At 39.7% G+C, this 17,204-nt stretch overlaps 3 protein-coding genes across 3 annotated transcripts; all 3 read right to left on the bottom strand.

Annotated features, from left to right (window-relative positions):
• Positions 1-104: 104 nt before the first annotated feature.
• LOC135247487 (zinc-binding protein A33-like) lies at positions 105-9,591 on the bottom strand. Its single transcript, XM_064320981.1, has 6 exons — positions 9,429-9,591; positions 9,033-9,128; positions 2,481-2,711; positions 2,201-2,223; positions 1,996-2,114; positions 105-1,582 (listed from the first exon to the last, which is right to left on the bottom strand). The coding sequence occupies exons 1-6, from the start codon at positions 9,453-9,455 to the stop codon at positions 1,032-1,034; spliced, it is 1,047 nt and encodes a 348-aa protein (XP_064177051.1). The 5' UTR covers positions 9,456-9,591; the 3' UTR covers positions 105-1,031.
• On the bottom strand, positions 6,166-7,992 carry LOC135249521 (zinc-binding protein A33-like). The gene is made up of 3 exons (XM_064325137.1): positions 7,976-7,992; positions 7,771-7,889; positions 6,166-7,155 (listed from the first exon to the last, which is right to left on the bottom strand). Exons 1-3 carry the CDS (start codon positions 7,990-7,992, stop codon positions 6,608-6,610), a joined length of 684 nt encoding a protein of 227 aa, XP_064181207.1. The 3' UTR covers positions 6,166-6,607.
• Positions 9,592-12,300: 2,709 nt separating the features above from the next.
• On the bottom strand, positions 12,301-16,712 carry LOC135247486 (zinc-binding protein A33-like). Its single transcript, XM_064320980.1, has 6 exons — positions 16,257-16,712; positions 15,914-16,009; positions 14,740-14,970; positions 14,481-14,503; positions 14,276-14,394; positions 12,301-13,310 (listed from the first exon to the last, which is right to left on the bottom strand). The coding sequence occupies exons 1-6, from the start codon at positions 16,662-16,664 to the stop codon at positions 12,763-12,765; spliced, it is 1,425 nt and encodes a 474-aa protein (XP_064177050.1). The 5' UTR covers positions 16,665-16,712; the 3' UTR covers positions 12,301-12,762.
• Between the last annotated feature and the right edge of the window lie 492 nt (positions 16,713-17,204).

The following is a 17,204-nucleotide window of genomic DNA, read 5'->3' as shown; positions in this document are numbered from 1 at the left end:
ATGTAAACTTTTGGCCTCAACTGTATGAGGCTAAACTACCGTGTTACAGCCTGGCTCGAAAAGCCGCAACAAGTCCAACGTACCCAAAAACAACAATCCAAAAATTGATTTAAACACAAACCCAGACATTTATTAGCATAAATAACAAACTAAACAAAAGTAAAACCCACCAAGTTCAAACAAAACGATCTTCACAAAAACTACAAACCCAAAACCACAAATCAAATCACACAAAAGAAACCTGAAAGAAGATCTCTGTTTGCCTCATACTGCTGGGCTTAAGTTGGCTCACAGGCAGGTGGAGGCAATCAGGCAATTAGGTAATTAAGCAACTTCCTCCACCTGCACTACCCAGGCAAGCAGAGGCAGGGGGCGTAACATAAGGGTAGCATTTTACCCAACACCTCTCATATCTGTACAGTTTAAATATTATCCCATAACTAATCATTTTCAGAATGATGCCTAGAATCTGCTGGTACCAGACAATTCAGTCATGACAACAATGCAGTGCAAATAATCTAAACCTCAATGTGATTATTAGAGATTATGTGTGCACTGCAGACTGATAAGGGGACATATAAAACAAAATGATAATCAAATCAAAAGAAATCAAGTTTGGATTATCTCCCTGGGGCAATTTGTTTGCGGGTCTTAAAAGAAATAAAAACCATTCACGACAGAACATCACAAAGTGTATACAAGAAACATACAAACAAGATCATCAAGATACATAAGACAGAGAATCACAGAACAGTTAAAACTATGGAACAGCCAACACTGTAATAGCAACATGCAAGGAAACTATGAAGAGCATGTGCTGTAAAAGAGGGCACAGCGAGTGTGAAAAGACCACTAGTTGAATAAATGTTGATTACAAAGCACCATCCAATCCACTCCAGAACAGTCTTCGACAGTTTTAATAGTTTAGGTCATATAAGTTACAGGCACCATCACTGAGACGATGCATTCACTGGGATAACATCACTAACAATGATACACTCACTGGGATAACATTACTATTAATGATACATTTACTGGGATTTCATTACTCTTACAGACAATGGACAGATCTGCAAGACCCCACCATTTCTGCCATCATCATTTTGGTAGGGATTGACATATGGGAAGATTTTTTCGGTGAATGTGCCTTTAAAAGTGTAAATGTGTGACATGTCACTGGGGTCAAAGAAGGACACCTCCCCCCTGTCATAGTCCAGCTCCACTCTGATCCTCTGGGGTTTTCTCTCCAGTTTGAGGACAGCACCTCCAGATGCAATGTAATCATCACCATCCCTCACCCCTAGGACCCAGAATCCACTCCCTGGGTTGCATGAAATGACCTCCTTTCTGTTGATGGACTCTTGCACCACTCCTATAGTCCAGGTAGGTTTTTCCCCCACCTCCACCTCCCAGCTGTGTTTCCCTGAAGTAAAACCCTCTGAGCCCAATACCATTACGCCACAGGAAAACCTCTCAGGGTTTTCAGGAATCTGCTGTTTAACTTCAGAGAGCCTCACACAAGTCAGATCATCTGACAGACAGACCCGGGGGCACATAGTGTTGGGATCCAGAATCACAGGGGCTAACCAATAAAGATGGAAGACAGAAGGGAAGACATTAACCATTCATATTTAGATTCTTCATACATTTTTAAGGAAAGAAGCATAAATGGACATGGTTTAAATTATAAATGTGAATGAAATCTAATATTTTGATGCATTACTGCATTATAAAAGGAAAAAGAAAAATACAACAAAAACATAAGACATGGAGTTAGATCAGTGTCATATTCCTTAAAGAAAGAAGTAAAAAAACTAATAAAAAAATAAAATGCTGAATTCTGTAATGTTATGTAGATATTATAACCATAAAAGACCACTCTTTGCATATAGTGTTTGTCAACATATGAGCAAGAACTGTGACGTTTTGAATTTCCATATTATTTATAATTTTATGGCGACCATTTTTACCCCTCATCCCCAGTAGGCTACTCACTGTACTGAACCACCTCCAGCATCTTCTCCCAGACTCTGAACTTCAGGTTGCCCAGGTGTTTGGCCACATCTATCAGTGCCCCTGAGAGCAGCTCTGGATCCTGCAGTGTGCACTGGGCTCTGTAATGACAAGCAGGAGTCACACACACTGTGGGGATTGGAGTCAGTTAAACAGACAAGATGAAGACAGGTGTGAGTCTACATACCTTCTCTTAGCATCCGTATAGGTCTGAGAAATACAAAAACACAGTGGGGGGATTAATTATGAAGGGAAACACATCATATATAATGTGAATAATCTGCAAATGAAACAGCAGAACCAGTTGATATACGTTAATGTGAGTGCATGCATGTGTGCGTGCGTACGTGTGTGTGAGAACAAACACATAAAAGAAGGTATATCATTAATGCTACTTCTCCTTGACATACGCCATATAAATGAACCAGTCATTGAGAGGATGATGCAAGAAATGAATAGATAGTCACCTTTAAGAAGAAAGCATCTTCACCCTCTATGGATGTGTGAATAGCCTTAATTGTGTCTGAAAGGGTAGAAATAACTTGTGTGAAGTTCTCTATCTTTTCCTTCATCAACTGACACTTCTGCTCCTCTTCCTCCCTCAGTGCAGCCAGACTGGTCTCCTCTTCCTCTCGTAGAAATTGGTGAAGCTTCTCAAAATCTGCCTTTATCTGGTTCTCTGTGTGCTGGGCTTGATTCTGTCATTGAAATACAATTATGAACAAAAATGAAGTTTCTGAATTTTGATTGACTATGCAATCTAAGCAGCAGGGCCTCTGCAAGCCTAGAGAGAGAGAGTTTACAAGCCAGCATTCAGCAGAAGAGAATGCTTCAGACGATGTCCCAGACTATGACATCATCACAGTTTGAACTGAGGGGAAACTCTCTGTACTTCACCCCTTTTCATATGAGGAAGCGGTAATGAGCCCTACTCCTAGTCCGAGGTACTTAATGTGATTCAGTTGAATCATTTTTCTATCGATTTATGAAAAATAAACATAGGCATTTCAATTTAAAGAAATGAAATACCTTTCTGAAGAAACTCATATGCCACAAGTTATCATACACAGGACTGGTACAAATGCACAGATTTTGGATATAAAATGATCACTATACTAATATACCATAAAAATAGTATATTCATCTAACACATACCTTGCAGTCCTACATTAAACAATTAAGAAATGATACTCTATTATTCTTTTGCAAGTTTCATGAGATGTGACAGTGATATTTTATTGAACTGTTTCACTCACCCTGATGTGTTTTATGGTTTTTTCACACTCTTGTGTAACTTCAGTGTACATCTCTAACTTTTCTTTAATAGGAATTAATGCTGTCATGAGTCCATCCTGAAATGAAATAGAATTTTCATAAGATGAGACCAATCATAATGTCATCCAGGGTAGATATGTGAAACAAATACTAAATTAGGCATTCTGAGACATCGAGAGCTTTGCTGTATTGTAAGCGAAGGCAGCAAGTGAAACGCATCCTGATAAAATCCTGATACATTACAAGCAAAAACACCAGGAAGTACCTGTTTGTTCTCTCTGTCAGGATTTCTTCAATGCAACTTTTGAAATGAATATTAAATTACTTATTTGAGGCAATCATATATTTTAATGCTAATATGAATAGAAATAGAATACCTTCATATCCGGAACAGCCTCTTCCATAGGACAGATCTGGTGATTTCTGTGTTGTTTAGAAGTCTGACACACAATACAGAGAGGCTGCAAATCATCCTCACAGAAGAACAGAAGTTCCTTTCTGTGAAGGGGACACTGGTCTTCACTTGTCTCTGCAGCCTCACACTCGGTCTTCTGCTTTAAGTAGGACTCCACAATTTTTTTTAAAGCCAGGTTAATGGGAGGGTGGCCTGTAGAGGCCTTGCTCTTGCAGATGGGACACTCCCGAGGACTGTTCTCCCCCCAGCACTGCTGCAAACAGACTCTACAGAAACTGTGACTGCACTCCAAGACGACAGGGTCCTTGAAAATCTCACAGCACACAGAACAACATAACTCCTTTTCCAAAAATGAAGCTTTAGCCGCCATTTCACAAAATGAGTCACAGGCTGTCTCCTTTAGAAGCAACTGCTGATTTCTGTTTACTTTCACTTCTCAGCCAGACACACCCCTATGCAAGAATTAAAAAAAAATAATTTGGCATTCAGTCTGCTGGAGAGGCAGATTGGCTGGCGGAGAGAGCACACGCACCTGGGCTACGTTAGCTAACCAGCCCAGGTGCTTAAAGGTGTGCTGCTCTCCACAGTTTGGGGCCGAGACTGGGAGCTCATACTAAGAGCGCATTATGATTTTTGTTTCAGTTTTATTTATTTGAACACAAGACCAAGAAAGTGGACCAATACTGAAAAGTGGGAGGAGCTGGTCAAGTGCAAATCTGGCCAGCTACAAGCGTGGGACTGAAAAGTTTCTGGTCTGTTTTGTTTTGCGTTCTTTTGTACTTGTTATTTTAGTTTGTTGTTTTAATTCACTTCTTTTGTCAGGAACCCGTGAGGGGGAACGGGGAAAATGACATTTATTTTATTTTGTGTTTGGTGGGGTGCACTCCATCTCTCTCTCTCTCTTCATGTGGCAACCAACAGTGTTCCCCAGCACTGCCGCATCTCCCTCCCAAGGGTGACACGCTGGTGTGTGACAAAATATATACAGGGCAAAAAATACTACTGTTAATTACACTCATGTACTTCATCATGACAATAAATAAGTAATAAATATTAAAATGTTTAATGTGTAAAGTTGTAAAGTTAAGTATAAATTAAATGAGTTAATTTGCTCTTCTTGGAGGAGACATAATCTTGTGTGTGAATTCTGACAATGTGTTTTTCCGAGACCTTGCGCCCTTTATAAAGTCCTTCATTCTTTGTTTTTTAATTTTTTTTAAGGTCAACACAGAAGTTCATAACCTTGCTTACTCCGTTGTGCATTCTCTGTAGTTGTGGAGATTGTAGACAGAGGTACTTTTGTTTGTGCTTTCACGCCCCCAGGTGGAGGTAAGAGTGCACTGCCACAACTTTATGAACAGTTCTCATACTCTGTAGATAAGGCAATGATGTCCAGCTCAGATCCCATAAGTCTGGTGCAATGAACATTCTTATTTTTTGAGTAATGTACTTTTTTTAAGTTACACAATTAGCCCAAATTGAGTTTTGTGAATGTTTTTCTTTTAAAAAATTTTTTTATGGCAACTACAGCTAAGTATACCATACAGTATGTCACCTAGACAAGTTTGCAACGGGACCAATTAAACAAGATGTTTATTATTATTATTATTATTATTATTATTATTATTATTATTATTATTATTGTTGTTGTTATTGTTGTTATTATTATTATTATTATTATTATTATTATTATTATTATTGTTGTTGTTGTTATTATTATTATTTTTGTGCAAAATTTTGCACATCAGTCCCTTGTCCCTCTGGGAGTTGACTTTGACGGGGGATGAGGGATTTGGCCTCTGACCCTGCAAAAGTAATATTACTAGTTTTGCCCCGATAGTCCCTTTGCTTTGGATTAAGATCAGGACATTCAACGGTCAAAGAGAAGTGTGCATGTGAACACCCAAAGACAATCTGGTACTGGTTGCACGAATGGTGAATTGAGTTCACAGAAGCTGGCAAAACCATCCCTGGAAGGTCAGTGTGTATGCTGGTTTGTGTTCCCACCAAATGTCCTGGCTCAGTTAGTTAATTTTCAGGATGCACCGAAGCTAGTTCACTCATAGATCACACCACAGTAAAATGTTTCCAATAGCAGAGCAAGAACAGTCTTTGGCTGTCGTTCAAGGCCGTATAAAAATGTAGCTAAAATCAAATAATTCAAAATAACTTTTTTTAGTTATCAGTCAATGTAAAGCAATAGACCAATGATTCGCAACCCTGTTCCTGGAGATCTGCCAGTTTAAGAACAGACTTGGAATGGTATCAGAAACTACATGTGAGCAGGGCAAGGCTGTAACAATTAGCCATGTGACTCACACACACACAAGCACACACGGACACACACACGCATGCTCCAATAAAAATACACATGCAGCATCAATACACCTCTGTGCGATTATTAGTGATTATGTGTGCACTGCAGACTGATATGGGGAAAAGACATAATGATAACCAAATCAAATGATATCAAGTTTGTATTATCCCCCTGGGACAATTTGTTTGCAGCAAATAACGGAAATAAAAACCATTCATAACAGAAAATCACAAAATGTATGCAAGAAACATCCAAACAAGATTATCAAGATACAACACACAGACTCACAGAACAGTTAAAACTATGGAACAGCAAACACTGCAATAGCAACATGCAAGGAAACTAGGGAGAGCAGGTGCTGTAAAAGAGGGCAAGTGTGAAAAGACTACTAGATGAATAAATGTTGACTACAAAGCCCCATCCAATCCAGTTCAATGGTTTTAATAGTTTAGGTCACATCAGTTACAGGCACCTTCACGGAGATGTGGCACTCACAGTGATGACATCACTATTAATCATATGCTCACTGCGATGACATCACTATTAATGATACACTCACTGAGGTGACATCATTATTAATGGCAGACTTACTGGGATTTCATCACTCTTACAGACAATGGGCAGATCTGCAGGGCCCCAGCATTTCTGCCATCATCATTTCGGCAGGGATTGATATATGGGAATATTTTTTCAGTGAATGTGCCTTTAAAAGTGTAAATGAGTGACATGTCACTGGGGTCAAAGAAGGACACCTCCCCCATGTCATAGTCCAGCTCCACTCTGATCCTCTGGGGCTTCCTCTTCAGTTTGAGGTTAGTAACTCCAGCTGCTCCGTAATCACCATTCTTCAGCCCTAGGACCCAGAATCCACTCTCTGGGCTGCATAAATTGACCTCATTTCTGTTGATGGAATCTTTCGCCACTCCTATAATCCAGGTAGGTTTTTCCCCCACATCCACCTCCCAGCTGTGTTTCCCTGAAGTAAACCCCTCTGAGCCCAATACCCTTACGCCACAGGAAAACCTCTCTGGGTTTTCAGGAATCTGTTGTTTAACTTCAGAGAGCCTCACACAAATCAGGTCATCTGACAGACAGAGCCAGGGGGACATAGTGTTGGGGTTCAGAATCACAGGGGCTAAACAATGAAGATGGAAGACAGAAGGGAAGACATGAACCATTTAGATTTAGATTCTTCATGTATTATTATGGAAAGAAGCAAAAAAAGACAAGGTTTAAATTACAAATCTGAATGAAATTGAATATTTTGATGCATTACTGCATTACAACAGAAAAAATAAAAATATAACAAAAACATGAGACATGGAGTTAGATCAGTGTCATATTCCTTAGAGAAATAAGAAAAGCTAATAAAAGGTAAATGATACTCTAACTCTAAACAAGGTTATCAATTAAATGTTGAATTCTGTGATGTTATATAGATATTATGAGCATAAAAGTCCATTCTTTACATATAGTGTATTCTTTTCCCATATTATTTATGGTAAATGGTAAATGGACTGCATTTATATAGCGCTTTTATCCAAAGCGCTTTACAATTGATGCCTCTCATTTGCTAGAGCAGTTAGGGGTTAGGTGTCTTGCTCAAGGACACTTCGACACGCCCAGGGCGGGGTTTGAACCGGCAACCCTCCGAATACCAGAAAATTGGTCTTATCTCCTAAGCTATGTCGCCCCTATTTATAATTCTACGGTGACCATTTTTACCCCTCATCCCCAGTAGGCTACTCACTGTACTGCACCATCTCCAGCATCTTCTCCCAGACTCTGAACTTCAGGTTGCCCAGGTGTTTGACCACATCTATCAGTGCCCCTGAGAGCAGCTCTGGATCCTGCAGTGCGCACTGGGCTCTGTAATGACAAGCAGGAGTCACACAAACTGTGGGGATTCGAGTCAGTTAAACAGACAAGATGAAGACAGGTGTGAGTCTACATACCTTCTCTTAGCATCCATATAGGTCTGAGAAATACAAAAACACAGTGGAGGGATTAATTATGAAGGAAATACATGATCTGTTATGTGAATAATCTGCAAATGAAACAACAGAACCAGTTGATAAGATATAATGTAGGTGTATGTGTGCGTGTGTGTGTGTGTGTATGCGTGCTTGCGTGCTTGTGCGTATGTGTGTGTGTGTCTGTGAACAAATGCATAAAAGTGTATAAGTAGTATCATTAACTCGCCTTCTCATTGACAAACTTCATATAAATGTACCAGTCATTGCCAAGAATAATGCAAGAAAAAAATAAATAGTCACCTTTAAGAAGAAAGGATCTTCACCCTCTATAGTTTTGTCTATAGTCTTGATTGTGTCTGAAATGGTGGAAATAACTTGTGTGAAGTTCTCTATCTTTTCCTTCATCAACTGACACTTCTGCTCCTCTTCCTCCCTCAGTGCAGCTAGTCTGGTCTCCTCTTCCGCTCGCAGAAATTGGTGAAGCTTCTCAAAATCTGCCTTTATCTGGTTCTCTGTGTGCTGGGCTTGACTCTGCCATTGAAATACAATTATAAACATAAATAAAGTTTTTGATTGAATATGCAATCTAAACAGCAGGGCCTCTGCAAGCCTGGAGAAAGAGAGTTTACAAGCCAGCATTCAGCAGAAGAGAATGCTTCAGAGGATGTCTCAGACTATGACATCATCACAGTTTAAACTGAGGGGAAACTCTCTGGGCTTTAGCCCATTTCATATGAGGAAGTGGTAATGAGCCCTACTCCTAGACCGAGCTACGTAATATGATTCAGTTGAATCATTTTTCATTTGTTTTATGAAGTAAAAAGGTATTTTACTTTAAAGAAATTAAACACCTTTCTGAAGAAACTCATATTCCAAAAATTATCATACACACAACTGTGGCATAAATGCACAAATTTTGGATATAAAATGAATACTATACTAATATACTAGGCAAACAGTATATTCACCTCAAACATACCTTACTGTCCTACATTAAACAGTTAAGAAATTATACTTGTTGAACTGTTTCACTCACCCTGATGTGTTTTATGATTTTTTCACACTTTAGTGTAACTTCAGTGTACATCTCTAACTTCTCTTTAATAGGAATTAATGCCGTCATGAGTCCATCCTGAAATAAAAAAGAATTTTCATAAGATGACACCAATCATAATGTCATCCAGGGTAGATATGTGAAACAAATACTAAATTAGGCATTCTGAGACATCGAGAGCTGTGCTGTATTGTAAGCAAAGGCAGCAAGTGAAACGCATCCTGATAAAATCCTGATGCATTACAAGCAAAAATACCAGGAAGTACCTGTTTGTTCTCTCTGTCAGGATTTGCTCAATGCAACTTTTGAAATGAATATTAAATTACTTATTTGAGGCGATCATATATTTTAATGCTAATATGAATAGAAATAGAATACCTTCAGATCCGGAACAGCCTCTTCCATAGGACAGATCTGGTGATTTCTGTGTTTTCTTGAAGTCTGACACACAATACAGAGAGGCTGCAAATCATCCTCACAGAAGAACAGAAGTTCCTTTTTGTGAAGAGGACACTGGTCTTCACTTGCCTCTGCAGCCTCACACTCGGTCTTCTGCTTTAAGTAGGACTCCACAATGTTTTTTAAAGCCAAGCTTACGGGAGGGTGGCCTGTAGAGGCCTTGGTCTTGCAGATGGGACACTCCCGAGGACTGTTCTCCCCCCACCACTGCTGCAAACAGACTCTACAGAAACTGTGACTGCACTCCAAGACAACAGGGTCCTTGAAAATCTCACAGCAAACAGGACAACATAACTCCTCTTCCAAAAATGAAGCTTTAGTCGCTATTTCACAAAATGAGTCACGGGCTGTCTCCTTTAGGAGCAACTGCTGATTTCTGTTTACTTTCACTTCTCAGCCAGACACGCCCCTATGCAAGAATAAAAAAATAATAATTTGGCATTCAGTCTGCTGGAGAGGCAGATTGGCTGGTGGAGAGAGCATGCGCACCTTGGCTACGTTAGCTAACCAGCCCATGTGCTTAAAGGTGTGCTGCTCTCCACAGTTTGGGGCGGAGACTGGGAGGTCACACCGAGAGCGTTACGTTAGCTAACCAGCCCATGTGCTTAAAGGTGTGCTGCTCTCCACAGTTTGGGGCGGAGACTGGGAGGTCACACCGAGAGCGCTACGTTAGCTAACCAGCCCATGTGCTTAAAGGTGTGCTGCTCTCCACAGTTTGGGGTGGAGACTGGGAGGTCACACCGAGAGCGCTACGTTAGCTAACCAGCCAATGTGCTTAAAGGTGTGCTGCTCTCCACAGTTTGGGGCGGAGACTGGGAGGTCACAGCCTGTGACTCAGTAGTGGTCCACTTTCTTGGTCTTTTTTTCAAATAAATAAAAGACCAAGAAAGTGGACCACTACTAAAAAGTGGGAGGAGCTAGTCAGGTGAAAATCTGGTCAGCTACAAGCGGGGGACTGAAAAGTTTCTGCTCTGTTTTGTTTTGCTTTCTTTTGTCTTTCTTATTTTAGTTTGTTGTTTTAGTTCACAGCGTTCGCCGGGAACCTGTGAGGGGTGTGAGGGAATATCCGTTTATTTTATTTTGTGTTTGGCGGGGTGCCCTCTCTCTCTCTTCATGTGGCAACCAACAGTGTTCCCCAATACTGCCGCATCTCCCTCCAGAGGGTGTCACGCTGGCGTGTGACAAAATATATATAGGGCGGAAAATACTACTGTTAATTACACTCGTGTACTTCATCATGACAATAAATAATAAATATTATAATGTTTAATGTGTAAAGTGGTAAAGTTAAGTAAAAATTCAATGTGAGTTAATTTGTTCCTCTTAGATGGGACAGATAATATTGTGTGAACTTTGACAGTGTGTTTTTCTGAGAGCTTGCGCCCTTTATAAAGTCCTTCATTCTGTGTTTTTTAATTTTTTTTAAGGTCAACACGGAAGTTCATAACCTTGCTTACTCCGTTGTGCATTCTCTGTAGTTGTGTAGATTGTAGACTGAGGTTCTGTCGATTACATTTTGTTTGTGGAATGTGCTTTCACGCCCCCAGGTGGAGGTAATTGTGCACTGCCACAACTTTATGAATACTCCTTATGCTCTATAAACAAAGCAATGATGTCCAGCTCAGTTCCCCTAAGGGTGGTGCAGTGTACATCCTTTTTTTTTTAATTTCACAGTTACACAATTAGTGCAAATTAAGTTTTGTAAATGTTTTTATTAAATTTTTTTTAATGACAATTACAGCTAAGTATACCATACAAGATGTCACCTACACAAGTTTTCAACTGGACTGATAAAACAGTACATTTATTATTATTATTATTATTATTATTATTATTATTATTAAGGCAAAATCCAGCACATCAGTCCCTCTGGGAGTTGACTTTGACAGAGGATGAAGGATTTGGCCTCTGACCCTGCAAAAGTAATATTACTAGTCTTGCCCCGATAGTCCCTTTGCTTTGGATTAAGATCAGGACATGTGACTAACTGGTCAAGAAGAAGTGTGCATGTGGATACCCAAAGACCCAAATCTGGTACCGGTTGCATGGATGGGGAATTGGGTTCACAGCAGCTGGCAAAACCATCCCTGGAAGGTCAGTGTGTATGCTGGATTTTTTCCCATCAAATATCCTGGCTCAGTTAGTTCATTTGCAGTATGCACCAAAGTAAAATGTTTCTAATAGCAGTGCAGGAAACGTTTTCAGCTGTCATTCAAGAGCATATAAAGATGTAACTAAAATCAAATAATTCAAAGGAACTTTCTTTAATTATTTGTTAGTGTAAAGCAATAGACCAATCATTCCCAACCCTATTCCTGGAGACCTGCCTGTTTTGGAGCAGACTAAGAATGGTAACAGGAACCGCATCACAACAGGGCAAGGCTGCAACAATTAGCCATGTCACGCACACACACACACACACAAACACACAAGCACACACCCACACACACACAAGCTCACACACGTACACACCCCTACACACAAGCACGCATGCACGCACACCCACACACACATGCCCCAATAAAGATGCACACCTGATGCTCCCAAAAGTTGCTGATCTATAATGCTAAACCAAGTGGTAGCATTTTACCAAATACCTCCTTAATACAGTTTAAATATTGTCCCAAAACAAATAATTTTAGGAATGCTGCCAAGAGTCTGCTGGTACCATACATTTCAGTCATTACAACAATGCAATGCAAATAATCTAAACCTCTATGGGATTATTAGTGATTATGTGTGCACTGCAGACTGATATGGGGAAAAGAAATAATGATAATCAAATCAAATAATATCAAATTTGTATTTTTTTAGATTCCCTTATGACAATTTGTTTGCAAAAAATAAAGGAAATAAAAACCCTTCATGACAGAACATCATAAAGTGTATACAAGAAACATACAAACAAGATTATTAAGATACAAAACACACAAACTGACAGAACAGTATAAACTATGGAACTGCAAACACTGCAATAGCAACATGCAAGGAAACTATGGAGAGCTGGTGCTGTAGATTGCATATAGAGGTTCCAGCAAGTGTGACAGAAGATTAATAGATGAACAAATGTTGACTACAAAGCCTTATCCAATCCACTTCAACAGTTTTAATAGTTTAGGCCACATCAGTTACAGACACCATCATTGAGATGAGGCACTCACTGGGATGACGTCACTAATAATGATACACTCACTGGGATGACATCACTATTAATGATACACTCACTGCGATGGTATCATTATTAATGGCAAACTTACTGGGATTTCATCACTCTTACAGACAATGGACAGATCTGCAGGGCCCCAGCATTTCTGCCATCATCATTTAGGCAGGGATTGATATATGGGAAGATTTTTTCAGTGAATGTGCCTTCAAAAGTGTAAATATGTGACATGTCACTGGGGTCGAAGAAGGACACCTCCCCCCTGTCATAGTCCAGCTCCACTCTGATCCTCTGGGGTTTCCTCCTCAGTTTGAGGTTAGTAACTCCAGCTGCTCCGTAATCACCATTCCTCAGCATTAGGACCCAGAATCCATTCTCTGGACTGCATAAAATGACCCCCTTTCTGTCGATTGGCTCTTGTACCACTCCTATAGTCCAGACAGGTTTTTCCCCCACCTCCACCTCCCAGCTGTGTCTCCCTGAAGTAAAACCCTCTGAGCCCAATACCATTACGCCACGCGAAAACCTCTCTGGGTTTTCAGGAATCTGTTGTTTAACTTTAGTGTGCCTCACACAAGTCAGATCATCTGACAGACAGACCCAGGGGCACATAGTGTTGGGATCCAGAATCACAGGGGCTAAACAATAAAGATGGAAGACAGAAGGGAACACATTAACCATTCATATTTAGATTCTTCATATATTATTATGAACAGAGGCATAAATAGACAATATTTAAATTACAAATCTAATATTTTGATGCACTATTAAAGAAAAAAAGAAAAAACATAAAACATTAGATTTGTGTCATATTCTTTGAAGAAGGAAGAAAAAACTAATAAAAGATAAATGATACTCTAACTCTAAACAAGTTTGTCATGGTTCTGTGGTTGTTTGCGTTTTCCTTTTTGGGCCGCCAGATGGCGGCACTTCAGTTTTTAGTTCTGTTCTTTCCCCCCGCGTAATTGTATTATTGTTTTCAATTATTCAATTAATTGGTTTTTGGTTGTCTCGTTTTCCCTTCCCTCTCTGTGGCCTGATTGTGCATTGTGCCCTGCCGTGTCTCGTCAGTGTCTTGTCTATTTAAGTGCTTGTTTTCCCTGACTCGGGTGCTGGTTCCTTGCGTGTGCTTCTGATTATGTTTGGGTTTGTACTCCTTCTTGTTCTTGTTACTCAGTGTTTTGCCGTGAGTGTTTTCCTCCCTGCCCGTGTTCTGTTTTTGCATTGTTTTTTGAATTTCTGCATTTTCTCTGTTTTTGCGCATTAAGAACTTTGTCCTTTTGACTTGCCCTGTGCGGCTTTGTTTTTGTTCCATTTTGTTTATTGTTCTAATTAAAAGCAACTTTATTGGTTTAGCGTTTACTCTGGATTTTGAGTGTTTATTGACTCTGCGTTTGGGCCCATTCCCTCACCCACCTTGACAAAGTTTATCAATAAAATGTTGAATTCTGTGATGTTATATAGATATTATAACCATAAAAGACCACTCTTTGCATGTAGTGTTTGACAACATGTGAAGAGGAATTGGGACATTTGGAATTGCCATATTACTTATAGTTCTATGGTGACCATTTTTACCCCTCTCCCCCAGTAGGCTACTCACTGTACTGCACCATCTCCAGCATCTTCTCCCAGACTCTGAACTTCAGGTTGCCCAGGTGTGTGGCCACATCTATCAGTGCCCCTGAGAGCAGCTCTGGATCCTGCAGTGTGCACTGGGCTCTGTAATGACAAGCAGGGGTCACACACACTGTGGGGATTGGAGTCAGTTAAACAGACAAGATGAAGACCGGTGTGAGTCTACATACCTTCTCTTAGCATCCTTATAGGTCTGAGAAATACAAAAACACAATGGGGGATTAATTGTGAAGGGAAACCCATAATCTGTTATGAGAATAAACAGCTAATGAAACGGCAGAACCAGTTGATATATTTTAATGAAGGTGTGTGTGTGTGTGTTTGTGTGCGTTTGAACAAACACAAAAGAAGGTGAATCATTAACTCTTGACAAACTCCATTTAAATGAACCAGTCATTGCCAAGAACAACGCAAGAAATAAATAGTCACCTTTAAAAAGAAAGGATCTTCACCCTCTATGGTTTTGTCTATAGACTTGATTGTGTTTGAAAGGGTGGAAATAACTTGTGTGAAGTTCTCTATCTTTTCCTTCATCAACTGACACTTCTGCTCCTCTTCCTCCTTCAGTGCAGCCAGTCTGGTCTCCTCTTCCGCTCGCAGAAATTGGTGAAGCTTCTCAAAATCTGCCTTTATCTGGTTCTCTGTGTGCTGGGCTTGATTCTGCCATTGAAATACAATTATAAACATAAATAAGGTTTCTGCATCGATTGGTTCTTCTAGAATACACATGAGAAGAAAAGACTCTGCTAATTAAGTGTAAACCAGACTGTTTAAACGCATTATAGTAAGTTTAGTAGGATGGTCTGTTATATTCTGCTATATTCCAATGCATTTATTAGGCTATAATATATGTAATTCATGAAACTTATTTTGTCTTCATGAGATTCATGAATAAGCCTAAATTACAAATGTTACCCAATGAAATCAGCATTTAAAGGTGCCTGGAGATATAAGCATGCTTGTAAGTCTGAAGGCTTGGCTGAAGTGAGCATTTGATAGGACAATTAGAGTCTAAGCCTTTGCTGATATTTGAGGGTTGGTACACCCTCAAATATGGTCCTGAATAAGCAATCTAAAGAACAGGGTCTCTGCAAGCCTACAGAGAGAGAGTTTACAAACCAGCTTCTCAGCAGCAGAGATTTCTTCAGAGGATGTCCCAGACTATGACATCATCACAGTTTAAACTGAGGGGAAACTCTCTGGACTTTAGCCCATTTCATATGAGGAAGTGGTAATGAGCCTTACTCCTAGACCAAGCTACTTAATATAATATAGTTTTTAAAAAAATTTATTTCTACCTTTTTCCATAGAAAAAAAAATTATGTAAAATGAAGGTAGGTATTTCATTTCTTAGAAATGAAACTCCTTTCTGAAAAAAGTCATATGCCAGATTAACTGTATTAAGAGAAGAAGTTGTCACATACAGTACTGTAGTATGAATACACAGATTTGATGTAGGCATAGGATAGAAAATTATCACTACACTAATATACTATAATAACAGTTAATTTCTCTAACGCATACCTTAAAGTCCTACAGTAAACAGTTTATTATTATTTTGAAAGCATCATGAAATAATATTTTGTGAAACCGTTTTACTCACCCTGATGTGTTTTGTGTTTTTTTCACACACTTGTTTAACTGCAGTGTACCTCTCTAACTTTTTTTTAATAGGAATTAGTGCAGTCACGAGCCTATTCTGAAATGAAAGAAAATGTTCATAAGATGACACCAATGATAATGCCATACAGGGTAGACAGGTTATGCAAGTACTAAATTAGGCATTCTGAGAAATGGAGAGCTGTGCTGTATGCAAAGGCAGGAAGTAGAAAACATCCTGATAAAATCCTAATAGATTACAACTGTGCAACTTTTAAAATGCATATAAAATTACTTATTTGATGCGATTATATATTTTAATGCTAATATAAATAGAAATAGAATACCTTCAGATCCGGAACAGCCTCTTCCATAGGACAAATCTGGTGATTTCTGTGTTGTTTTGAAGTCTGACACACAATACAGAGAGGCTGCAAATCATCCTCACAGAAGAACAGAAGTTCCTTTCTGTGAAGAGGACACTGGTCTTCACTTGTCTCTGCTGCCTCACACTCAGTCTTCTGCTTTAAGTAGGACTCCACAATGTTTTTTAAAGCCAGGCTTACGGGAGGGTGGCCTGTAGAGGACATGCTCCTGCAGATGGGACACTCCAGAGGACTGTTCTCCCCCCAGCACTGCTGCAAACAGAGTCTACAGAAACTGTGACTGCACTCCAAGACGACAGGGTCCTTGAAAATCTCATAGCACACAGAACAACATAACTCCTCTTCCAAAAATGAAGCTTTAGTCGTCATTTCACAAAATGAGTCGCAGGCTGTCTCCTTGAGAAGCAACTGCAGACTTTTCTTTAGTTTCACTTCTCAGCCAGACACACCCTATGCAGGAATAAGGAAATAATAATGTGACATCCAGTTCACTGAAGAGGCTTATTGGCTGGTGTAGAGAGCACACGCACCTTGGCTACATTAGCTAACCAGCCCATGTGCTTAAAGGTGTGCTGCTCTCCGCAGTTTGGGGCGGAGACCGGGAGCTCACACCGAGAGCGCATTATGATTTTTTTTTCAGTTTTATTTATTTGAACAAAAGACCAAGAAAGTGGACCACTACTAAAAAGTGGGAGGAGCTGGTCAGGTGAAAATCTGGCCAGCTACAAGCGGGGGACTGAAAAGTTTCCATTCTGTTTTGTTTTGCTTTCTTTTGTCTTTCTTATTTTAGTTTGTTGTTTTATTTCACTGCTTTCGCCGGGAACCTGTGAGGGGTGTGGGGGAAAATGCCGTTTATTTTACTTTGTGTTTGGCGGGGTGCACTTCTCTCTCTCTTCATGTGGCAACCAA

Source organism: Anguilla rostrata, chromosome 2 (assembly GCF_018555375.3).
Source record: "Anguilla rostrata isolate EN2019 chromosome 2, ASM1855537v3, whole genome shotgun sequence".
In the NCBI taxonomy this organism is placed as follows: Eukaryota; Metazoa; Chordata; class Actinopteri; order Anguilliformes; family Anguillidae; genus Anguilla; species Anguilla rostrata.
Note: the sequence above shows the minus strand (reverse complement) of the source record. Positions and strands in the feature narration are given on the sequence as shown.

Coding starts and splice junctions, on each gene's coding strand:
- LOC135247487 (XM_064320981.1), bottom strand. CDS start 9,455: ATGGAAGAGGCTGTTCCGGATCTGAAG. Junction 9,129..9,428: donor AGGCTGTTCCGGATCTGAAG/GTATTCTATTTC, acceptor TTTTTATTTCAG/GATGGACTCATGACGGCATT. Junction 2,224..2,480: donor AAGATGCTTTCTTCTTAAAG/GTGACTATCTAT, acceptor TGTATTTCTCAG/ACCTATACGGATGCTAAGAG.
- LOC135249521 (XM_064325137.1), bottom strand. Junction 7,156..7,770: donor GCTGGAGATGGTGCAGTACA/GTGAGTAGCCTA, acceptor TTCATTGTTTAG/CCCCTGTGATTCTGAACCCC.
- LOC135247486 (XM_064320980.1), bottom strand. CDS start 16,664: ATGACGACTAAAGCTTCATTTTTGGAAGAGGAGTTATGTTGTTCTGTG. Junction 14,395..14,480: donor TATAAGGATGCTAAGAGAAG/GTATGTAGACTC, acceptor TTGTCATTACAG/AGCCCAGTGCACACTGCAGG. Junction 13,311..14,275: donor GCTGGAGATGGTGCAGTACA/GTGAGTAGCCTA, acceptor TTTATTGTTTAG/CCCCTGTGATTCTGGATCCC.